The sequence below is a fragment of the Anabas testudineus genome, chromosome 10 (genome assembly GCF_900324465.2).
Source record: "Anabas testudineus chromosome 10, fAnaTes1.2, whole genome shotgun sequence".
NCBI classification, from domain to species: Eukaryota; Metazoa; Chordata; class Actinopteri; order Anabantiformes; family Anabantidae; genus Anabas; species Anabas testudineus.
In genome coordinates this window covers 4,762,197-4,788,324 of record NC_046619.1, presented here as the reverse complement: position 1 = coordinate 4,788,324, position 26,128 = coordinate 4,762,197, and the positions used below count along the sequence as shown (strand labels likewise).

Sequence of the window (26,128 nt, the reverse complement as noted above, 5' to 3'; positions counted from 1 at the left end):
ACAGTCAACCACACACTGACATCTAATAATAGTGTGTGTGTGTGTGTGTGTGTGTGTGTGTGTGTATGTGCGAACTGCTGAAAGTGTGTTTTTTATGGATATATGGTCTAAATTCTATTGTATTTTTATAAATTCTGTAATCAGCTGCAAATCCCATTTCCAGGGATGTTGTTTTATTGATCTTTGTTTCTAAGGCTTTAAATGAAGTGGCTGAACCTCAGTGAACTGCTGCAGTCGCACAAACCAGCAAGATCACTCAGGTCTTCCGAACAGTTTCTTTTAAATGTTTCATGGGCCAAACACAAAAGTTGTGGTAGCTACCAAATTGTGGAATAGCTTACCTCTCGATGTCAGAGCGGTATCAGACCTGGCAGCATTTAAATCATTGCTTAAAACCTATTTATTCTCCTTGGCTTTTACTGCATGATAGGATTCTGATACTGTCTTTTTATCATGGTTTAATGTCTCTTGCGTTTTAACTTTTGTGATTCTCCTCATTTTACTTCTTATTTTGTTTGTGTTATGTTACTTTATTTTATTTTATTTTATTTATTTTATTGTATTGTAAAGTACTGTGGTCAACAAGATGTTAAAAGTATTATAAAATAAAGTTTTACAAAAATACATTTAGATTTGATTGTAATTGAGACTTTTCTAAAACTCAATAAAAACTAAAATCTGCTTTAAATCGCTTAAATATTTATTTATTTAACATTTAAAATTAGTGTCCACTGTCTTTCAGTACATCTGACATGAACTCAGAGAAGTTGGCAGGGTTTCTGCACAGAATTGATGTGTGGCTCTTTCCCTGTGTAAGATTTTAAAGTCATCCAGAAGAGTGTTACTTGAACATTTCTGTCTTATTTTACTTCTTTCCAAACTTTAAATTTGCTTATTGTGTACATCAGTGAAAACAAAGATAATTTATTTCTTTGCACTTTTGTCATATAAATAAAGGTTCAAGCTAATTAAACGATACCTAAATAGACCCTTTATTTTACTAACAGTCAAAATGACATTACATTGACACAAATAAAGCAAGAAATATATTAGATTTGATAAGCTGAGAGTGGCATATTTAGCATATTTAGTTTTGTGGCTTTTGGGCTTGATAAAGTTTAAAAAAAAAATTGATTCCTGACACGTAATCTTTTAAAGTCTTTCTGTTTGGCTGATTCAGCTATTGCTGTCCAACATACAGCTTCTGATGACAGCACTGAGGTAGACATGACTGTAACACCCAGGAGTGAAGGAGCAGTCACAGTGCAACACAGTAGCAGGACAAATTACTGATGGAGATGATGAACCATAACAATTAGTTGAACTTGTGATGAATGAAATATTTTACACTCCAACTTATTCAATCAAAATGGGTTTAATTTATCAAGTCAGAACTTCTGCTTGACTAAATGTGTATTTTCATGGTTTTATTTTCACATTTATTTTACCCTCCAGTGTATTGTCATCAGTGTCAGTTCCATTCTTCTGATTAATGTTGGTTTATTGTTTCACAAATTTAAGTTTGACTAATGAATGAATATAATATGCCTCAGATTTTACTGAATACAGTTAATGAAACATTAGTTTCTGGATTAATCGAATAAATTGACACTTTTATTTTCAGCTCACACATTGGACACACCAGGAAACTTCATAAGATATATGAAATCAAAATACATTTATAAAGGCAGAATGAATATTCCTATCAACCCATAAGTAAAATTTATTTATTTATTTATTGCATAAAGGCTTATTGATCAGTTAAAAATACAAGTTCTGCTAAATGCATCTGACACAGATGATCATTGATCTTCTGATCAAACTGATTATTATTATATACTGACTATTTTTAGACTCATAGTACTGATAGTATTGCATGGTCATTGCACACCTCCACACGTCTGACAGTGCAGGATAATCCCTCAAGCTGCATTATTCTTTTTTATGCATTTTTAATTTATTTTACACTTTTTATGTCATGAATAATTATTTAATTAAGAGCTCCTTTTGACTGCCTATTCCCTGTAGCACACGCCAGTATACTGTAATAACACTGAGCATAATGAATTGTCTTTATATCCCACGGCATTATGGAAATCGGAGAGAAGCACAGGATGAAGAAAGAATCCGAAAAAGACAACAAAAGCAAAAAGTACAAGGAAAGGGAAAGTAAAGACGGCAATAATTAATAAAGAAAGGAAGAACGCGGAGATGAAGAGAAGAGAAGAGGAAGAAGAGGAAGAGGGGAGATGGGAAAAGGAAAATTAACAACATAACTGTGGTTGCTGATGTAAATCTCCCTCAGGTTAAAACAAGATGATAATTAAAAATGCACTGCAGGGTCACACTGGGTATATGTGTGTGTGTGTTTTATTGTGCAGCCTTTATTGCTGTAGGTGGTTTTTATGTGTGTGTTTGTGTGTGTGTTTGCGTATGGTGGCGGTGGGGGTGTTAAGGCGGTGAAACTGTGGTGCCCATTAAAAGGTGTCCCTGCTGCAATCAGTGTACAGAGGCCTTAGGGCCTATTTGTTACTACATCAATCTGGAGTTAATGGAACACACACAGCACAAATACACACACTTACATCCAAACACATTTCTGCCCACAGTGCTAACATTGTCAGGGAGACCGCTGAACAGCAGGACACGCGCATGCATGCATGCACGTGTGCACTTGACAAACACACACACAGCTGGCAAGGAAGCCAGCCAACCAGGCCCACAGCAGAACACAACACATACTGTTTACTACACAAGCAAGTCTAATGAGATGCTTTCAGTTTCTACATTCCTGTCTTGTTTTTCATTCTTGTGCCCTCATATATCAGACTTATCTTGTTGTCAAAAGGTCTTATAGATTGTGTTCACATTTGTGATGGAAACCTGAATTCATCTCACTTTTTATTCTGTGTTGAAACAGCATCTATGAGGATGATGTGTAAGCTGTGAATCTAAATATCCTTTACTCCCTATCTGAAAATCAGCCGGTGAAGACAAGTCAAAATAAAAAAGTCTAAACTCACATCACTCATAAACTCTCATCAGTAGATTATGCAGCACTGCAGTGTGTTCTGTACAGGTTCTGTAAATGTTTTAGCACAAACTAAATAGGAGTGAGTACATATCTGTTCATACGTCACTGTTAATTGGTGACTAGAGGAGATACAGGAACAGAACACAGCAGTACTGGAATGGGTAGCGCACAGACAGGCTGAGAGCAGGAGGCCAGCAGAGCAGCCTAATGCTCGCTGAGGCGCCATCTTTCAACTGTCTGAGCCAAGAAACCAAATTCCCACCAGCTCCAGGGCTGCTGTTCTGTAGCTGAACCTGACCTCTGACTAGACGGATGCCTTTTCTCCACAGAGTTCAGTAGTGTATCTCTTTATCAAGCTGATGCCAGATGATGAGCTGATTTTGACATAGGGACCACAGCCAGTACCTGCAGGTGCCTGATTCAGGGGATCAGTATCAGCAAAGATCTAGAAATATTTGAAAGAATCCATATGATACTGTAGTTTCAGGAGGTCTAATAGAATGAGTCATATTCACTCTGTTGGATTTACAAATTGCATTGTCACAGCTATTTTTAATTCATATCATATCAGTGACATATGGCTTATAAACTACTTGATCCACTGGACTAGCAGTAAGTATCAGAATAGTCATGTCATGTCACTGTGTCCTATAAATATTTTATAAAATACTTTAGATATATAAGGAAGTATTGGGCTCGGTATTGGCAAATACCAAATATTAAAGGACTCAGATGAGGACTGTGGCCGAAAAACTGGAACAGGAAAACTTTGTCAAATCAATGCTAGCCAACACAATCAGGGAACGACATCACCTCCTGGAAATGTTCTTGATGTTAATAATGTGCACCTCATGATAGACAAGCAATTCATTTTTCCTTTTAAATGTTTAAATGTATCAATTACACAAGTATTTGGTATAATGTTGCTGGCAGCTGGTATGTTGCCATTGTTAATTCCTTGGTTCAAGTAACAGTTCAGCTTTAGGGATCATTTATGTACAGTATGAAGGTCACTCTACAATGACACTTAAATGAGATGTCCATGGTAATATCCCCACAGGGCACAGACATGGTGTGAAAGGCACCACAGAACTAAGCACTTTGCACCGGCAATGGAGACATAAAAAAATGAGGATCTCAAGGATTCCCACTTTAACCTAAGCAATAAATAGAGAGGAAGTGTTGGTCCTTACCAGGCGTGATTTCTATCACTGTGTCTTGTCTCTCCGGGGGAAAAAGGACCTTGGGAGGCTGAGTGGTCTGGAGAGCTGAGAAAGAAACAGAGCGAAAAACATGTACAGACAGAAGGTTAATTATCCAGTGAGTGACCATTTTAAACTGATGAGCTTTGATTCATCACATTTATAAAGTCTCAAATCAAATCTCACACCTAAAAACCACAACGTTATGGATGAAAACCCCACTTTATTTCTTAATTCTCATGCACTTACATCCCACTATTAATATGTACAGTAAAACTGACTTAAAGAATAAAAATGTTAGGAGTGTTTCATTAAATTACTGGAGTGATAGAGGTCAAGAAAGGTTTGAGGTTCGTACAAAAACTAAATCCAAACCCAACTAAGCCATCCGCTCCACTTTAATGTACCAGTAGTTCACTAAAAGCAACAAGTAGAAGGTAGTACAAGGCCAGATAGAGCTAGAGGAAAACACAAAAAGAAAATTCAGACAGTTTGAGGGTGACAGAAATTACACTTCGAACAGGCAACATACAGTATAAGAATGTCGAATTGAGCTGTGGATTGTTCTGAAAAAAAAAAAAAAAAAACACATGCTGCAATGTGTCTGTAAATCCAAACAGCCCAGGTAGAGAGCTGACCTTTGTTCGACCAATTGATCACTGCCCTGAATCATCTCGCAGCCAAACATAAAGAGACTGGAGCTCATTGACTGTCACACCACAGAGGCAGCTCAGAGTTCAGCTTGTCTCACCTCATGATTTCTTTCCGTCTCTTTGCAGACAAACAACCTGAATTACTGACCGGCTTCCTACTCTGATGAGCAGCAGACACTCTTTCATTTCAACCCAATAGACTCTGAACAGCAATGCACCTTTTCGCCCCCACTACCTCCAGGTGTCTAATAATCCTCTGACATGCTGTGCTGCTCCAGTTCTTCTGCTGAACACAGCACTACACTCTATTCGTTCTGTGTATAAGATTGAGACGTGATGTGTGGTTTTGACCAGTTGATAGATACAGCGATCAGCCACAACATTAACATTACAATTAATGTTGTGGTGGGAAAGCATGGAAAAAAACGTAAAGCTGGTCATGCCAATTGTCAAATTGTCTTCATATCTCTGGCAGTTGCTTGAGACCTTGTTCAGAGGTTTTTCTACTATGGCGACTGTATACTACCTCTTGTGGAAGTTTGTTTGAGTCTCTCGCTCTGACCTATGTCATAGATTTGTGCCTCCGTCCCTGCCTAGTTTTCTTGCTGCCTTATAAAAGACTGTTTTTATAAAAGCCCCCTGTCCTTATTTTTGTATTCTCCTGTATCTTCCCATTAAAACACAGCTTAACTTTTCCACCAGCATTTGAATGTTATATATATATATATATATATATATGTAAGTAAAATGCTATGGCCTTCACCTAGATAGATGGATAACACTGACTTGAAGATGGGAGTTCATATTGTTATTATTTGTGTTTTCACTTCTTGGTTCATTTCTAACATAAAACAGAGCTGAACCTGGAGTCAAAGCAACAAAATTATTTTTTCATGAGAATATAAGAAAATCTACTGTATACTGATATAGTTCATGTACATGTGAATGTTTTCATGTTGATTTCAGTTCTCAGTTGAAATAGTGATCTACTTGTAGTAACGTCTGTAAGTGTGAGACAGAGGAACACTGCTCAGTATTTATGTCACACATTTTAAACTATAGTGTCTTGTGTTTCTATGACTTTTCTAAAGTGACAGACTATTCCACACATTTCTTTTCTTTTCTTTTCCGTCCTGTCCTTGTGGGCTTTCCTGAGTAACTCTATCCATGACTCTTAAGTCCCTGATAAAGCTGTTAGATTCATTTGCATTCAGAAGGTTCTGCTGAACCTTTTTAAGATTGATGAGACAACCCTTCACCTAGACCTCCTCCTCTCCTGTTTCCTTTCCTTTCCTTTCCTTTCCTTTCCTTTCCTTTCCTTTCCTTTCCTTACTTTAGTTGCTGCTGTTTTCCAGAGAACAATTGGTTTGGACACTTTACTGCCCATATGTACAGCGAAACTAAGGTCGTTTTCCTTATAGAACTGTATGACTTTATGTGTCTTTAAGCTGGGTAAGTGTCACTTTTCTGGGTATACACAGGTGTATTGCCTGGTATTTTGGTCATTCACTTTGAACTTGACTCGTCAAAGTGAGAAGGAGGCACAGCAGGAGCTGTGTCATAGTGATTAAGTAGTGTTGCAGTGCGTCTCTCCTACATGCAGTCACGTCGTTAGCAAGTGATACACACCAAGCGTATCTGTAACTGTGTTGTGTTTGTTTGCTAAATTAACCCTTTTGACACACACAGAAAGTCTCTACAGCGGGAAGTAAAATTCTAATAATATCACGACCCCTGTATGCAGCATCTTATTATTTGGACCCTTTTTCTAACTGTGTTACACACACTTTCTACTATTGGCCACAAACTTACCAAACGTTTCCAAACACTAAAAACACAGAATGCATCAACAGCATGTGCCACTGATTTACAAAAGCCAAGTCTCTGTGGAAGCGAAGGCAGATTGTGAATGTCTGAGGCCTGTGTTAACCTGAATAAAAATCTGAATATCAAAAGGTTTGTGGTGAATTGATGATAATGATGGGGTTGCTGTTTACTTTAGCACACAGCTGCATAGACACGCATACACACTCTCACACATATGAGTGTGCATTGGAGATCTTTGAACTTTTCATAATGGTTGCTTGTCTTGAAAATTACAGTACACTTTTGATACAGAAAATGTTGTTTGTGTCTGCCTGGTGAAAGTGCCATTAGATTAGAGGCGCTGGCTGATTTCAGCCAAACAGTTGCATGAAGTCATGATTCAGGGTGACTAATGCCCGTGCTTTGGGTTACCATCAGGCAAAGCAACAGATTCATTTGAGTCAAACACTCTGCATGTAACAAACCCACAACGTCATTTGTGTTATGTTAGAAAAGATAGAAGCTATGAAGATATAAATGGAGATGATTTAATGTTATATAGGATCTGCTGAGTGCTTTATTTAATACATTTAAATCTGCATCAGCTGTTCAATCTGAACAGTAAACCACTGAGGCCTATCAATTACCAAGCTGCTTAACTCTATCATATTACTGTAGGTCACAATAACCTGCAATAATTATGTGTACCGATTTTTTTACAGCAAGAACCATGTCGATCTACTGCCTAGTACTGTGTACTGACCAGAGAATTACAGTTGTACAGTATTTAAGACGATGCAGTTCTTTGTCAGTTCTGTAATTTGGTACAGTCGAGCACATCATGTCAGACAGAGCAGAAACCATGAAAACCCGAGATGTCAGGTTGCTTTAGGGCTCGTCTCTTGCAACAATCATTACAGCAGATATTTATCTAGCGTTGTCTTAAACCTAATAAGTTTATTGTATATGCACGCCAGCAGAGATGAATGTATGTAAATGCAAGAAAGTTACCACTATATGAAAGTTCAAGTAACTTCTCTGGGATTTACGTCCACTGTGACACTATCTGCATCGTCCTGATCTGATCATTTAAGATTAGCGGGTGCTGGAAGTGGATTAAAACAGCCAACTGTCTTATTGTCTTCTTGAAAACAGTTTGTGTGTCAAACCAGATATCACCTTTCTGTCTGGCTTTGTAAAAACTGTAACTTTTTAACTGCAGTGAAAACAAAGATGACATTTGTTAACATTTCACATTTATATCTCCATTTACTTAGCATGATGATAATTATTCCTGCAATGTCGCCTAATGTTTTGTACTGCAAATGGGATGGGCTCAGCATTTTAAAGATCACTTCATTTTCTTCTTTTACTTCTTTCTGTGTCATATGACCTTTGCCATGCTGGACCTTTTATAGTGAAAAGGGAAAGAATGAGGGAATCTCATTTGACATTGACAAGACATTTTCTTAAAGGGCTGCCATAGAGGGCTGTGCACTCAAACAAGAAAGAAAGAATTAGGACTCTAACTGAGTATGCACAAGAATGAAGAACAGAGTTAAGTCATTGTTTGAGCAAACAAAAAAAATGTTTAAATATATACAGTGCAAAAAAATTCCTGGTTTTCTGCATAAATTCTTCATGAAAGTGACAAATAACAAATACAATATTTCAAAACTGATAAAACACAAACAGTCATGATCTTTCACATTTTCACAGAACACTTTTATTAAACATAAAGCCCAATGGTGAAAAAAGTGACTGTGTTTACCATCTTGAAAAACTAGGGAGGAGCCCCATATCATGATGCTCCCTCCACTATACTTCATTGTCAAGATTTTGTTTTTGTGTTGATTTGCAGTCTTTTTAAGCCTTTAAACCTTTCCTGCCACTGTAATTAACAGACACCATGGGAAATTGTTGTTGGGCAGCAGCACATACAGTTCACAGTGTTTTAGTGCCTTGTCCAAGGACAATTTGACAAGTGGCAGGATAAAACAGCAATCCAACCAATAACCCTGGGGTTCAGGCTCAACTGCTCTACCATTTGAAACCAGTTCACTCATACTACACATCATAGCTCTCTCTCTCAGTGCTGGGGCTAAAATGCCCCAAAATATAAAAAAAAAGTAAATAACATAAAATAAACACCAGGGGGGATTTGTGGTGTGGCTGGGTGGTGTATTTCAGTGGTTTTATCACAAAGGTAAAACAAGAAGCGTACACAGTTGTTTGTTCTATTTGTGGTCCCATTCCATTCAATTTACAGGGTGCTAACACATACAGATTCAAAAAGTTGGACCAGCAACAACTGCCATTCACAGTGTCTTCACTGTGTCTTCATGTGACCACACTTAGGTCACATGCTGAAAGTAAGTTAAATCACTATTGTAAGGCATCTCCATCACTTTTCATTGTATACTGTATATAGTAAATAAGCAAAAAAACTGAGTACAAGCAAATGTATTGGGTAGCTGAGACTGTCATTATGCAAAGTGGCTCTTTGAAAGTGTTAAATAATATCTACATTATTAGGGTTATTAGTAGTGATGCATAATGTATGAATGTGGAAGCAGTATTATAAAGTCGTGGTTGATGAAGGTGGATATAGTCATTATTATAGTAGACCTATATATAGTCTATAGATATATATAGTTTATAGATATAGTAGGTATATAGTAGACCTTTCTGAAGTAGGTAACAACGATAAAATCATGAATGATCAGAAATTTGTTTGTGTTATTATTTTAGACACATTATATTTGTTAATACTGTTGATTTAGATAAAGATCAGATCAGGTTTTATGACAAATTAATGCAGAAAACCATGAAATTCCAAAGTTTTCACATACTTTTTTATTCCACTATATACGTATATATAAAAATTGATTTGACCTTTTGTGGAAGTATGAAATGTTGAGCAGAGGAGCAGGAGGCATTTCTTGTATGTTTAGTCTGGATACATTTAGACTTGTATGTCCTGCCCTGTTCACAATTTGAGTCCAGTCCCTTCTGTCATGGTGGAATCCTGAGAGAAAATAATAATAAAACTTTCACTGGTTTATTTGCAGAGAAATGTTTTATGTCTGTCTTCTGTCTCTACAATTCTCATGCCCTCTATTATTACTAACTAGCCTTTTCATTCTGTTCCTCTCTTTTCCTACATTCAATCTGCTTTTATGTGCTGTAATAAGAACAGTTCAGAAATTAACTGAGCAGAATAGGGCCAACAATATACTCTATTAAACATTTTGCAAATAACCTCTGCTAACATTGTCACTTTACAGAATGTGTGTATTTTGCATGTTTGTGTGTGTGTGTGTGTGTATATATATCTGTGATTCAATCATGCCCTCTAAATGAATGGGGAGTTAATGTGTCATTGAAAACACTTTAGAGTCAGACTGTGCATGTGTGTATGTGCCAGACTAAGTGGGCCTGTACATGTACTCAGTATACAGGATGTATCCACTTATATAGAGTAGTGTGGGTGTGCGAACATGCGTGCGCTTAAGTACATGTTAATTTAAAGCATGTATTTATCTGTCATTCTGTGTGTGGGGGTCTTTGTGTGAGTGACTATACATACTGTATGTGTCATGTATGCATCTTTTTCTGTGCTGTGTTGTCTCTAGTTAGTAGTGACTCAGCTGCAGTCAGCTGTCTCCCTTTATGAATGATAGCCATATACATAAGTGTGTCTTTTAGTGGTTTTTAGTTTGTGTAGTTTGCTTCCTTGTGTTTTGCATAATGACACACAATGATACAAAGTCACCAATATTGTATATTTAAGTACAACCTTGTCTTCTAAAAATGATCTTCCCATGCAACTAAACTGCAACCACGATTACATTTTTGTAGGGAAAAAATAGTTACTGGATAAATTCTGATCTCATGCAACACATTTTCTGAATAAAAGAATCACTACAAAGTTCACAACTGTCACACCTGAGTTTGACTCCACAGTCCCCTCTGAGATTCATAGGCTTAAAAAAGCAGTTTGAATAAAACCTGAAGTTACCTTTAAGTGTGTCTGTATAAAGCCAGACCACAATTGTTCCCTTTTCTACAGTAACTGCTTTTGTTGCCTAAACTTAGCCAAACAAAGGAGTCTGGAGTCGAACTTGGTGGTCTATGGTGTCCACATTGTATGCTTTGTATGCCCACCATCTACCCCAAAGACTTATTTTCCATTGCTAAAATCAGCGCACCATTCATTCAAACAATACATTGCATGGAAACATAGGAGACAGAGCAACAGTATTATTCAAGAAATGTACTGATCTTTTAAAAAGATGGCTCAGTACTTAAAATGTAATTACACAGCAGACTTGACAAAAACATTCTTGGACGCATTTTTCCCATCTTCCATAAAAATTAAGTGTGAAGCCTCTCGGAAACAGAGAGCTGAATCATATCAGAACATAACACAACTCCAGCTTTATGGTAATGTCATTGGGATGAGTCGGTGTTTTGTGAGAGCCAGGGCCTGAGGGTGGAACACACTGTGTAAAGAAAGTATGTATGAGATCGATGGGCCTTAATGTGACCCTGGTGCAAGTGCTGAGGTTGGGAAAACAGGCCAAAGTACACCTGTCTCTTGCCTACATGCATTGCATTGTAGATCATTATCACAGATACCATCTGCTGCGGAGCAGTGCCACACTGGAGGGACACCCTGATGGAGGGAACAAATGCTCTTTCTTAACTTTGCACATAGAGCTGAATGATTAAAGGCATACATTTAAAATGAAGAGCTCTGTGGGGAGGGGAAAAGGTTGCTACTCTTGCTCCTTTGGTTTGTTAAAGGGAGAATTTTGCAGAAAATGTAATAAATTATACAGTCGAGGATGGCTTCTTTCTAAATATCTTTTTGATAGTGCTGGTTAAAGACTCACCATGCGACTTATTTCCTTACGCCTCCAGAAGGTTTTGGCAAAATGTCAAAGTTCTGAAGCTGTTATCAAAGTACTGTGCTAGATTAATCTTCGTACCTCTTGGTGATCTTTCTCTTTGGTGTAACTTGAAAGATTATTGAATAATTTCTGTGGCGTGTCTAAGACTGCCAGCTTTCATTAGTGGAAGGGCACAGAAGAAAGAATAAAGCTGTTTGGAATGACTCCAAATTTCAGAGCTGTCTACTTGAAAGTCTTTGAATGCTTGTCTCTCTTTTTTGTTAACACATGAATATAACAGGTAGTAGCACTATTCTGAGGTAAACAGTGGAAACATGAAACAGATCCTCTTATTTAAAGTTGAATTTGATCAGCCAGAAATGCAGTAAATGCTGAAAGTGAAGCCAGAACCCGCTGCTGAGACTCAGCAGAAGGCAAAAATGCTCTTTGGAGGGTTACAATGAAAAAATCCATTTGGCTGTGACCCCAGAGATCTCGCTCGGTGTCACCTGGGAAAAATAGCCCCGCAGGCAGGTGTTAAATGATACCAGAAAATTGTGAGAGCGGGAAAACGAAAATGAGATGAATGAAAAAATAATCCAAAAAGAACAAATAAGGAAGTGAGACGATAAACAGTGAACAGATAAACACAGTTTGGATCAGTCCTTGAGAAACACAGCTGGCATTGATGTCACTGTCTTGTGACCACCGATTCTGTGTGTGTGTAAAAGACAGAGTGTATAGTTAGTGATTCTAATTAGTTGATTTAAATCAGTTAAGGGACTCTTACCTAACTGCGACTGGTCCCATCGACAGCATGGATGGGAACACGTGCTACTTCCATTGTAGGGGCTGGGGGCGGCTCACCCACCCGTGGAGATTCAGCTAATTATCTTTCTGCTATCTGTAGGCTATAGAACCCTCCGTCTCTTTTACAAAAGGCTCACACTGAGCAGGTGGGGATAAGTGTCAAGAAGCTGAAGTGGCAACAAATGCATCAACTTTTAAATAGTACTTTAAATGACTAACATCTAGCACATGCAGACACACTATAAACACTCACACTGCAGTCGGTCCAAGAGTGTGAAATAATAGCAAATACAAATTATTACAGTAATTATTCATACAGAAAAAAAAACACTTACTGTTATTACCTTTATGGTAACGTGCATTATGTGTTAAAAGAGGGGAGTTTATTCACCCGATTCAGATGTTACCAAGCTATTCAATCATCCATAATCTGTTCCCATCACATGGCTTTGTAGGTCCTAGCCCCAGCTTCTGCCTCCCACACGTTTCATACATTCGAGTCCACCTCTCTGGATACTTCATAAAACAATAACCTATGACTGTTTCTAACTTTTTGAAGTTACCTAAGTTCTGACGTTATAGCTGCTAGCCATTTTGAAGAGAGTAGCTTTGTGTCATGTAATTGGAATTTTAATTTAACTTAAAAATTGTAAACATACGTGACTTTGTCTTCTACTCATCATCTAATAAATTCTAGTCAGAAGATGTAACGCCTATTTTAGGTTTACTATATGGTTAAAGCATAACGCTTGTAACATAGTAATATTACCATTACCACCTCCAATACTAAATGCTTTTATATTATTGTTTCCCCTCAACCTAATATTAGAACTATACTTGGACTTTATCACTATAAGCATTTTAACTTTAGATACTATAACCTTGCACAACTTATCAAAAAGGTGGGGAAAAATTGGGGCCAAAGCGTTGATTACAATGACAAATGCATATATGACATTGAAAAAGATGTGAGCTCTGTGTGTGTGTGTGTGTGTGTGTGTGTGTGTGTGTGCGTGTGCGCGTGCGTACAACTGTGTCTGCTGAGAGGTGATAAGACCTTTAATAATGAGCTTGTTCGTTCCATCATCAGTCAATGCACCGTCACTGTCTGGGCCACATTCAATCATTAATACATTTTTCATTTATACACACAGACATTAACAGCGACAGAGAGGGAGAGTAAATGAACACTGAAAATGGTTCAACGGGGTCTAGACAGTGACAAATTCTTTCTTTGCCACTCACGCGTGCGTTCTGCTAGTGCGGTCATACTCTGTCATTAAATTGTACATTTACATACCACCCTCATCATCTGCACACACACACACACACACCTTCATGATCCACCCATTCATTAGTCTGTGAATTTTCTGAATTAAATATCGCTTCATTTCCTGCGAGGAGATGTTGCCATTGTGTGAATTGAAGGAAACATCTTTCTCTCTTGCACACACGCTTCTGAATTAAAACAATTTTAATCTGTCATATGAAAACAAACTCGGTGCCCTTTGTAAATGCTCATGCTGTGGCTCATAAGTGTATTCTTCTAATATGCTGCAATTTGTGGCCTTAACGGAACTGACGACAATTCAGTAACATCTTCATTAAGTTTGGTTCACAAATGTTCATTGTTTCCATTGACTGGCTGAAACAAGCACCAGGCAAATTGAGTGAGGACAACAGAATCCAGATCGCCTCAGTCTAACACACACACACACACACACACACACACACACACACAAGCATAACGAGCATGGTGTCCGATGCCAGAGAACAAGGTATGTATATCGACCACGCAAACATGTATCGCAAATACTGAATCACACGCAAACACCTGCTGATCGATGGATTCTGTCCTGTAGCCCAGTATCAACCTTGCTGTGATGCATGATGGGTAATTATTCAAGCCTTTTACGTTTTAACAAGAAACATGTCTCCAACATCCATTTCATTAAACCATCTTGCTGGTCAATGCTGTATTCATCTGTCATCATGAAATATGTGTTCCACGACAGAAAAGAACACACACACACAGTAAATGGAAGAAACATTACACCATACATATTCATCATGAAAATCAATGATAGTATGACAGGATGCATTGATCTGAATGTAAAAGTAGGATTTTGTTGAGCATTATTAAAGACACCTGATAATAAACAGACAATAATCACCACGCAATGGAAAAATCAATATCAGTGCTGTGGACAGGCTCATGTAAAATAATCTTCATGTTAGTCAGTGGGTTACAATTTAAATATGTACGTAAATGAATATTAATAGTGCACAGATATTTGAAGAAATCATTTATTAAGTCAGCTGGTTGGGAAGCATTAATGAAAAAGTGGACGAAAAGAAGATTACTGTAAGAGCAGCAGCCAAACCACAAACTGTGCAGAAAAAAATTGCAAACATTGATCAATTTTTTGTTTACACTACAAATGAGGAATGTAAATAAATAATACACAAACTTAGCTTTAAGCTAAGCTACAACAACTAGCTATGTACTATAAAAACCTGTAAAAACGACTATGAAAATGAAACATTTTTATTTACGAGAACACTCTTTTGCCCACTTTTACACTGCCCAGAGACAACTTACATCTATTGGTTCACTCTAATATTCACTTTGACTTTTTCAGGCAGTTGTGCAGCCTCTATATTCCTGCTTCACATTTCATCTTTTTAAACACCTGCTGTACTTGACTGTTATATATACTTAGTTTGAACTAGTTAGAGCTTTCAGCGTTTTCACTGGTACTTGAAAGGCTCTCACTGGCTACTAATTCACTAAGTATTTTCTCTTGTGTTACAGCATAGCACATGTTCACAATGGGTTTAGGAGTGATATTGTAATATATGTACAAAGAGCAGTTAGGCTGGCCAGGTGCCAAAATGCCTGCACTTTCAACTCCTGAGGTTGTTTTGTGAAGAGCACCGACAGAGCACTGGGGGACACACTGCTGGTGTCCACATCGACTCAAAATACACTGCGTCCTTACAGTGGTGTTTGAACTTATTGAACTCTATGTGGCTGAGGCTGTGTTTACTTCTGTTTATGTCTGGTTAAGTTCATTAAAGTTGTGTGTGTGTCACTATTTGTTCAGCTTTACATTATGCAAGCAATACAGCACTGATATATATGTCCTAGGGTGCTTTTACACCTACAGGCTTTAGTTCGATTAAATCGAACTCAAGTTCGTTTTCCTTCTTGGTGCAGTTTGTTTGGTCTGGTGTGATTTCTTTCGTTTGTCCACCAAAAAATATGCCGTCTGATTAATCGCAGACAAACATGGAGACATGAGGAGGTGAAGATCTTGGTTTCTGTAACCATTACCACTATGCTTTTCCTGCCTAAATCCAACCTTACATAGGACAGTTGAACTTGACTCTGCAAGTCTAGGACTTTGTGAGTCCTGCACATTATACGCTCTCTATCCACCCAAACCATACGTAAATGTACAGCTTTATTAATTCCAAAAGTACACGAAATAACGATTACCTTTGCTACATAATCACAGTGGCAGTTAAGTTACATAAAAATGTCATTTTCCAAATCCAGGATTGGGGAAAAATAAAAGTCAAATTTAGCAGTTTCTGTCAGTTTGGATTTGAAAATTCTGTTTATTGCACCTATTCATGAAGACAAAGGCAAAACTGCTGCATATGTGGTGGCGATGACGACAGTGATGATTATACATCACTCCTCAAAGTATAGCAGCAAAATTACATTAAAGAGGGTTTTGCCTCATTGCGATTGATACTAATAATTGTCAGGGAAGCTAAGAGCACATATTTATTGTTAAATTGGTTTGAAAATGGCCATTAGTGTCTCATTTTCCCAGATGAGAAATGTTAAATTAAAGAGGGGGAGGTTTAGGAAAACAAGTCGTCCACCTCATACTATTTCCACCTCTTGTAAGTGTCCAGATACACTTTACAGTACATGTACTGATGACACCTCAAGAAACAAGTCATCCTGCCATATAAAGCAGTTCCCAAGAGGACAACAGTTGGGTCCAGGTAACATTGAAGTTTGTGTTGAGTAATTACAAACGCCTGTTACTGTAGTAGGTAAGGGATCTGGTAAGGTGTAGTTTTAATCAGTCACTGTGTCACTCAGCTGCAGAGTTACTGCAGAGTTCCTCGAGTGTTAGAACAGAACACGATGTAAAGCCTTTATTTTTGCACTGCCGTGTTTTTAATGCCACCTTGAGTATGAGATATACGAGGTTTTCTTTATTTTACTGTGAAAATTCAATAAAACTGCATCTTTATAGAAAGAATTTAGGACACTTGTCAGATGCTCCACATCCCTGTGGATTGTACGGCTTTGTGAGTGAGTTTCAGCTTCTTTCTCACTCTCTCTGTGTGCGTGCTTGTCTCTTTCTTTTTTTTCTTAGTTTTGAGTGACATAAATTCTCCATTAGTATCCAACTGTTCAGCAAAAAAAAAAAAGTATTTTACTTGATTTTCCAATTGTTTGCCTCAGTCTTGGGGTCACAGGATATCATCTTTACGATTGGAAAACCGGGTCAGCCGTCAGTGTTTACAAAGCGAAAAAGACAAAAGAGACTTTGAAAGGTAAGATGCTTCTGTGGAGTGAAGAGTGGTCCTCTTGGTTTCCATCATATCACGCAGCAGATGAGTCACACTTACTCAAAAGACACATCTCCAGGAGTGCTTACACAGGTATAAAAAGTGGTGCATGAAATATTCACAACAGTGCTGAGCACAGACTCAGGATACTGTGTTATGAAGTCACGAGTTATATTACACCAATGTTTGTTTATCTCTAATCACTTAACTTTCTTATAACCCCCCGAAGCTGCTACAATAAATCTCTAGTAATGTTTTATTATTAAAGGCTGACTGCTTCCATCTAAAGTAATATAACTAGCAAGAGCTAAATAACTGTTATTAGTGTGTGTGATGCCACATGTAGTCATGTAGTATGTTTCTACAGGCACTTCCTAAAAACAGTGGTTCTCACATGCTTTAGAATAAGAGTTAAATTAACCAGACTAAGACAAATAAAGTCATAGAAGTTAAACATAAAGGAAGGTCTATTCATTTGCTTGGCCCCAGGCATGATATTAAAACTCTCATCATTTCTTTATATTATTGACCTTTCTACTATGCCCCCGCTCATCCATATAAAATCAAAAAAAGATGGATATTAAAGCCAAGTACCTGCCATTATTATCACCATCATCACTTTCAGTCACTGTGTTTAATATTTAACCTTGTCTCGTGGAAATTAAAGTTAAATACTTCCCACTTTTTATTTTGTTAGCTCTTGTACACTTTATTATTTTTTATCTATATAGCCTTCTTATTTCTAATTTGAAATCTTCAAAGTGACATTATGTTCGTACTGAATAAGTCAAGCAAGATTCACGGAGAATGTTTGCCATTCACATCCTTCAGTCGTGCCATTAAATCCACCTGCTGGTTTTATTGTTGTGGGGAATGGGGGTCAGGGGTCTGTGGTATGTTCCTACTTTCTGAGATGAACAATCAGCTACTCTCAGGTTTAGATAAAAAGATCACATAAGTAGCTTGGTGGAATACAAGTAGCTGTATAGAAGAAAATAGAAAACCAGACACCATCTCTCTCATGGCCACTTTACATATAGCTTAGCTTGTGGCAGTGTAAACCTGGATTTCACATGTCTGTGCTGCTGTTGACTAGAAGTGGCAGGGTAATTTGTAGCTGAATTATTTTCAAGAGCACAAACAGATCTCTGAACCTGAGCAAAGGAGGGTTGAGCTTTAGATGAAGGAAGCTGTCAAATATAAATATGTGCAGGTGTAATCTATCAAGTGTTCTGGTCTGCACACTGTGTGGACGTGTGTGTATTTGCATACCCAATGTGTGTGTGTGCACAGCAGCTTTGTGTATATTCATAGAGAATGTGAATTGTACAATGGGGCTTTGTGAACATACAGTATGTGGCACATACTGTGGAAACACATGTATAACTGTTACTGTACATGTAACTATACACTATACATGTGTATAGTTTTCCTAAAGTACACATTTTGCATATAAATGCTAAAATGAACAGAAGCTGCTATATACTGCCAAAAGGCTATTACCTGAAGACACCTGTGCTACATTCAGATTCAAAATTTAAAAGAAGCCAGAGGACCAAAATATCCACATTGTTCTGAATGTGTTTTTTCTTATATAGTTTACAAAAGTTTTCAACCCATACTTTTTTAAATTTGTCATGCAGTCTGAACTGAGAGGGGTATCACTGTGCTCCAGTCTGCCTTACATATGAATTCAGAACATACAGAAAAATGCACATGGCTTCTAAATGTTACTAAATGTAATACAAATGAAAACAATTAGCTTAAAAGTTTTTAAATCCATCTAATTTGGAATTATTAAAAAATTACATTTGACACACATAGCAAAAACATTAGTTATTGTATTTGGTCACAAACTACAGCACTAAACTGGGACTGCGTGTAACATTTTAATCTGATGATGATGCTAGAGGGATCATTAAGACATTATGACAGGGAGAATGTAAATATCTGCATCACATTTCATGACAATCCAGGGAAATATTTTGAGTGAGTCAGACCTTTTGTTTAAGACACAGGTTAGATTAGTTAGTGCTTTATTAGCCCTTGAAGATTTAAAGAGAAAAATGACCAACGTTTCATCTAAAGGGCTGAAGGTCATGACTCGTAGTTGGTTCATAAGAATCCTAAATGGATGTTGCCATTATAAAGTCATTAGTGAGCTGACAAAGCCACCTTCAATGTAAATTATGTTCCAAAATTTCCAAAAACTGGCATCTTTATGTCATGAAGTCACTAAAGATTTTGAAATCAGAAGGATCTGAGATGCACTGAAAAAGTAATAAATGTGAATAATGTCTCTAAAACAACATCAGTGCTGGGAAAGTGAGAAAATAAGGACTATGCTAAGATTACTCTTCTTAATGAAATGTGGTGTGTGTGTTGCATATATTTATTTGCCTGCAGTCAGAGTGTGCATATGTGTGTTGTTTTACCAAACATGCTGAGAAAATATTCATTGCTTAGCTGGGGGGTGTAAGATTTGTTTGTAAAAGACTGGAAAACATAATGATGTCTGTTTCACATTCGCTTATCTGTATGCTCAGAGAAAGAAACACAGGGAGAGAGCGAGGAGCTACAGGAAGAGCGTAGTTGTATGAAAAAGAGACAGAGGCAAGATATGGACAAAAAATTTAAAATTATTCATTACTAGCAGACAGAAATTATGACTATGTGTTCATAAAAGGTCTTAAGTTATTGTAACATTTGCTCTGGCAGCCATATTAGAAAGCCTTAGCTCTCAGCAACAACAGCTGAGAGAAGCCCATCAGTTTTTTGAATGACTTTCATGTCAGAACATAAGCACAGACATATTTTTACAGTTTGGCAAGAGGTGCCAAGGAAGAGAGAGGGAGGTACGGCAGTGCTGCTTTCTTTACTGCTGCAACACCAGGATCCAATCACAACACTTGGTTGGTTGTGTCCCGCTGTCATTATGTCATGTCAAAGCTAGTTACTCTCTCAACTTGCCTCTTCTGTTGAAATGTAACCTTAAGGGCAACAGTGACCTTTAAAGACTGTTAAAAACCATAACATTACATCAAACTCATTAGTGATGTTAGAAATCTCAGTGGGATTTTGAATGAGGTTGTCTTACTTCTGAAATGCAACCTGGATGTTCTGGTTTGTCTTTAGCTCTCTATTTGTCCAAAAGCATCTCCTTCTTTCAAACACCTTCGACTTCTTTGCATTAAAATAATTTGTCTATATTTTCAAGAGTAGTAAAGTGTAAATAAAGTAAAAATACTTTTTTTAAAAATATTTACATATTCAGGAAGCTGGAAAAAGTCATCTGTCTCACACAGAAAAATCACAAAAGGCAGAAGACCAAGGAAACCAAGGTATGTGCAACTTTCACTGAGATGAACAGTGCACCAATTTGGAATACTGTATGGTATTCACTTCTCTAAGTATGATGGTCAAATTCCACTTGAAGGCAGCAAACCCTCGCCAGCTACTGTACTTCTCTCTTGCTGTGAGCATGCAAATGTTCGCAAGCAGGCAAGTAGCCTGTTCAATAACAGACACTGTGTTGGCAACTGATGACTTGGTGTCACTGTGCCAGGCATCTCTTCATTTTTTTTTTTGGAAGCAAGAGGAATAATAAAAAGTGCAATAGCAATTTCCCCTTCTCAGACTTTGTACTGTTGGTCGAAAAACAAAGCTCGTGCAATTAATTTCATGTTTCTGGCTATCCTACAATGCAAAGCGATCGACCTATATTCTATAACAAAATCAACAGGGCCAAGCATTCCTTTGTCGCACCACATTCAGTAAGTCTTCATTCAAAGAATAATCTGCCCTGACTGTTTAGGATTCATATTCTTTGCCTTTAGGGTACCTTGATGAGGTGGTCTTAAGAGACTTCAGAAAGAAAGACACTAGTGGGAGAGATGAAAGTTCGCCTTCTATCAAGCTCTGTGTCCTTGGAGTGCCAATTTTCACCATGCTCTGGTGAACAGAGACGTGGTAGAAAGGAAGTGACAGCTGAATCTTGATCATTCCAACGTCCCAGCAGCATCTCCAACCTCCCCACTGGATCTTTTCACAATGGATCAGCTCCAAACTAAGTCTCACCTCCAGGGCTCAGTGCATCTGAAGACATTCCTTGATGTCTGAGATAGAGAATGAGATGCTGGTAGTAAGCATGAGGAGAAGAACTGTGCATTCAGGCTTTGCATCTCCTGTCCTCAAGGTTACTGTAGTTCTGAGTTCAACAGCCAGCAGGCTTCAGGCAAGACCAACTTTTGTGAAACAAACTTAATGAAGCTTTACTTTGACTCTGTATTTAAAAATATATCCAAAAGAACAAAGAGAATTCAATTATAAATCTTCATATTTACATAGTATTAGATAATGTATTTATTGCATATTGCATGTCATTTTTTGTACTATCAATCAGTTCTAATTAATTAGTTCGGGAGTTGGTTTGAGCCTCTGTAGCACTGTCTGTATGTAGGCAAAGACTGAAAAAGGATGCACCACTCTGCTGCTGTAACGCTGCTGCAAAACCTTCTGTGAACTGAGCAATGTTGTCAAATGAACACTTGCACTAGCTCAAAGTTTAGTTTAGATTCCCAAATTGATAAACCACTTCATGTTCACCTATCTCATTTCATTAAGTAATGACCAAGTTCTAAAATGTGACCTGAACATATGTAAGAAATGACTCAAAGTAAAGTAGTAAAGTCTCTTTTAGAGAGTACAGGAAAGTGACTTTTGGTAATCATTGTTGGTGAGGTTGTTTATCTTCTCCATGTCATGGAAATGATCCCAACAGAGGCCGTCATAAGAAAAACAAGTTGTTTTTGAAATTGTAAATTGTCCAAAACTATTTCAGTAGATCCCCACTGTAAAAAAGTATGGCCTCTTTAAATATAAGACAGTAACTGCACTTGCTGCTACACCACAACAAAACCACACATTGTTTATCCCGTCACGTACACTATTTCTACATCTCACCTATTTCCAAAAATACCAGCCTGTGTTTAAGTCTCAATGTTGGGTCCCTCTTCTTTGTTTGTCTTTTTTTTTGTTTTACTTTTTACACTGCTGGGTTTACTTGTTAATGTGCCACAAAAAGTTTGACTTGACTTTACTGGCTGAGAGTGGAGGTAAAACTTTGTCATGGCCTAATATACCGGTGGCACAGAGACACAGTCTTTTGAGCTTCTGGCTTGTGACCAGTGTTTCTATTGTCTTTACAGCCAGGCCAAACCTGGCTGGAGTGTGACTGAGCCAAATTCATCCACAGTGTGGCCAAAGCTGTCCACAACCTCATGACTCTAATCTTTGTCTTCATAGTTTGAGAATAAAATTGTGTAGCATCTCATTTATATCTAATCTGTATGAGGACTGTCATTTTGATTGCACTGGCCAAACACTACACACTTCACTTTCTACCTGCCTTCACACTGAATGTCTTCTGGTACATCAAAATGTGTGTTTAAAGAAACCAAACGCTGGAAAAATAATGACAGACTGTCAGTGGTCTGGCTTTTGTCGGCTGCTTGTGAGCAACATGTGCTCATTATTTCCAAATCCTGCTGTTGGCAGGTTTGGTTTGCCCAATCAATGGAGCTCCAAACCAAACCAGACCATAACACAGCTAACGTCTGCCAGACTAAACTCAGCTAATGGGCGTCAGACAGTTCCTGTCAAGCACAAAATGAATTTGTTTTCCAGTTTATTGCCTCTTGATAACAATAATATAATTAAAGTTGTTTTGAAATTAAACATTATTTAGTTATGAACAAATACTGAATTAATTCTCAGGCTACACACTAGATAATGTTGAGCTATGCCTTGGGTTTGTGGATGCGAGCATGGGTGCTCCAGCCAGAGTTACAGCGTGTTCTGATCTGTGTTCAGACATGCTGACTCAGCTGTGAGTCCACTTTATAGATCCTGTCACTGAATAATACAACACACACACACACACACAGGCGCGAGCACACACGCACAGAAAATCCCTCAGCTGTTTGTTGTAATGCAGTCCTGCTTTCTGTTCTTCTGCCTCCCCCTTTCAAAATAAAAAGTGTGTTTTTCTTTGAATGGTGGGTGCAGCAGCATATTTACACATACACAACATGCTGAGAATTGGTGTGACATAAATAATGTGTGAGTGAAATGAAAGTGTGAGAGGCCTGGCTTTTCAACCTGCTACAGGAAAGCTTGAAACTCTACCTAGAAACTATAATGAGGCAACAAGAGAGCTGACCTTTTAACCAAGTCAACATATGGCTTACTCACCTGTCAGTCTGCAGTGCATGGGGCCCAGACAGAGACAGTCACTGTGTGTGTGTGTGTGTGTGTGTGTGTGTGTGTGTCTGATCTTCTTTATATCAAACACAAATCCAATGTCCTCACAATTATGGAAAGAATGAAACAAATTCTGCTAAATAAAAGGGTTGAACTCACAGGGTTTGGACTTCAGTGTTCCAGGATATTTTATGAATGGAATACACATGGGTCCTCATAAGCATCATAATTCAAATGAGTGTCTGCATGTGTTTGTGCACAAGTGGACAAGTACAAAAGGTACCGATTATGAGGCAATCTGCCAAATGGAGCATATTGCAAATCTGTGTGTGTGTGTGTGTCTGTCTGTCTTTGTGCTACCCCAGAGGTATCAAATATTAGCAGACATGCCAAAGTGAACATATTGCAGATTAGGGTGGTGGAGGGAGCCTGAGTGATCACTTGGCAACAATGTGTCTCTATCGCCATCAAGGGAACAGATAACAAAGACGTTCAGCTCACAAGGAAAACACACACACACACACTTAGTATTTCAAGTTTTAAAAATGTGGTCTCTCTTTTTTAAATTACCAGGTTTGTCGCCCTATATTCTCTGTAAAACACACTACAGTCGACGACGACGACTAGAGGAGACAGGAGCAATTTATTTGTCTGTACTATACACGGCAGACATTTGGGTTTAAGATCAGTGAATAGAACAGTTGAAATGATATTCAGCTCTAGAAGTAGATAACAACAGGTTAATGATAACAAGCAAACGTACAACATGAACAATAAAAAAATCACTGTACTGATACATCCAATGGATATATGTTGGTAATAGGAGGACAAAATCACACAGGTACTGATGTGGAAAACAAATAACAAAAGCTTATGTAATTATCTAGAAATAGTAACACTGTATTAACTGTCAAACTGTAAAGAACTACCTGTTTCTACTTTACGTTGTTATATCTAAAGTATAACATCTCAATAACCTAGTTATTAAAGCAATATTATTCCATTACCTTGTTCATTCAGAAATATTATTCCACAATAACAATGTTACTACCAAGCCACCAGAAGACAGAAGTCAATATGCATTTAACGTCTCCAGAATGTGAAGCCTGTTGAATTTTGACTGAAAACCAGGCACAATGGTTTAACTAGTTAAATAACATTTGCTATGTAGTAAAATTAAGGAAACAGACAGTGTTGATTCCAGACCAATAATTACAACAGCTGTATTTAGACATTCTCTGACACTGCCTCACTTTAGTTCATGTATGCATTTGTTTCTTGAATAGTTAGGACCCACAGCCCCATTCACACTCATCCATTCTCATTTCATGTATTCGTGTCCTTTCTTTTTTCTACACGTTCTGTCTCAGGGTAGTGGCTGGGTAGAGATAGACATTAAAGCAACAAAAACAAGGAGAATGACATTAGCAGTTACTGTAATGAGGAATATGCCAACATGATGGTGGTGATGGTGAACATACTCAATGAATATAACTGTTGTCTCTATTTAGAGGGTATTGGAATTTAATAGTCTATGGCTTTATATAGCAAAACAATTATCAAAGTGTAAAACTTTCTATTATGTAGTTTTATAATACAATTTTTGCTTGAGGGTCTTTTTCTCAACTTAAAATTTCTCTTTTTTGAAACAGTTAAAGATTTAAACTGAAAGTCAAGGTGACTCTATTTTACAAACAGGGCTTAAAAACATTCCAGAAGAACTGGAAAGGCAAGGCCAATTTATTTGTGCTGTGTTCAACACAAACAAATTGTCAATATGACTGTGCAGTCAAACTGATTGATAAGTGGGTGTTTCTAAAGACTAACAAGACCCTAAAATATTGTCTTCAGACAGTTTCTGTCATCTTGCATTTAAAATGTCCCCACTGAACAGCCATGATGGCATAAACAAGGCTTCTAGGTCCATTAGCAGTAGTAACACTGACAAGAGCTGAAAAGCGTTTAATGTAAGTCTGACAGTAGGTCACTCTAATCTATGTTGTCTTAACTGTGGATGTTTCAAGGAGAACTGGATACCATATTCCAACATGAAAGTTGCACAGTGGTGCATACCTACATACATAAATACCTTAATTAACAGACTGCAACTATAAACAAAACATAATCCATTTATTCTGCACACTTTCATGTTTTTTAAGCAACAGAGCACATTTACCATTCTTCTCCAGTCAAGCATAAATGTGGACAAATGGGTCAAAGTCTGATAGTAAAGGTCAATTTGCTGGGTTACCAGGGGTATGGCATCAGGTGATGGATGTTTGTAGTAGTACAATTTTGCTACTCTGTCAAAATTGCTTCACAGCCCAGCAACATTCTATGTTTTCATAAGTGTGTCACAGTAATAGTCATTACAGTTCCTTTAGCTTAGAATGAGCCTTTCAACCCTACATAGGTAGAGGGTCCCCTTTCACGGAGGCCACCATGTTGTGCTGCCATGTTTCTACAGATTCGACAGCCATTATACTCGAAAGGGAGGGGTGTAGGGTATGTTACCATTAGATATGAGTGAATCTGAACATTGCACAATTAACATGCCAACACATGCCAAATACAGTCAAAAAAAGAAGAAAACACAAGAAATATGTGACAAAACCAGTAATCCCAATGGCTGTGACTCCCAGCCTGGTTGCCCTCTGTTTTATCACTTGATACTGTCACACTAGCAGGTCACACCTTTGTTTACTTTTAAATTTAGATGATCAAACCAGGCAAAAAAATACATACACATACATTTTGCCCTTAACTCACTCCCTCAGTATTTTGTCAGGGTCATGGATGAGGCTAATCTAGTGGTGGAGAAACTGATGAATATCCAGGTTGTTGCTGATTGGCTTATTAGTACAAATC

General features: G+C 37.7%; 1 protein-coding gene across 1 annotated transcript in view; it reads right to left on the bottom strand.

Annotated features, from left to right (window-relative positions):
- The window catches only part of il1rapl2 (interleukin 1 receptor accessory protein-like 2), a 289,838-nt gene that overhangs the window by 41,294 nt on the left and 222,416 nt on the right, over positions 1 to 26,128 (bottom strand). Inside the window, exon 7 of the mRNA XM_026357087.1 lies at positions 4,228 to 4,302. Coding sequence (XP_026212872.1) covers positions 4,228 to 4,302 — 75 coding nt within the window. The remainder of the gene's footprint in view (positions 1 to 4,227; positions 4,303 to 26,128) is intronic.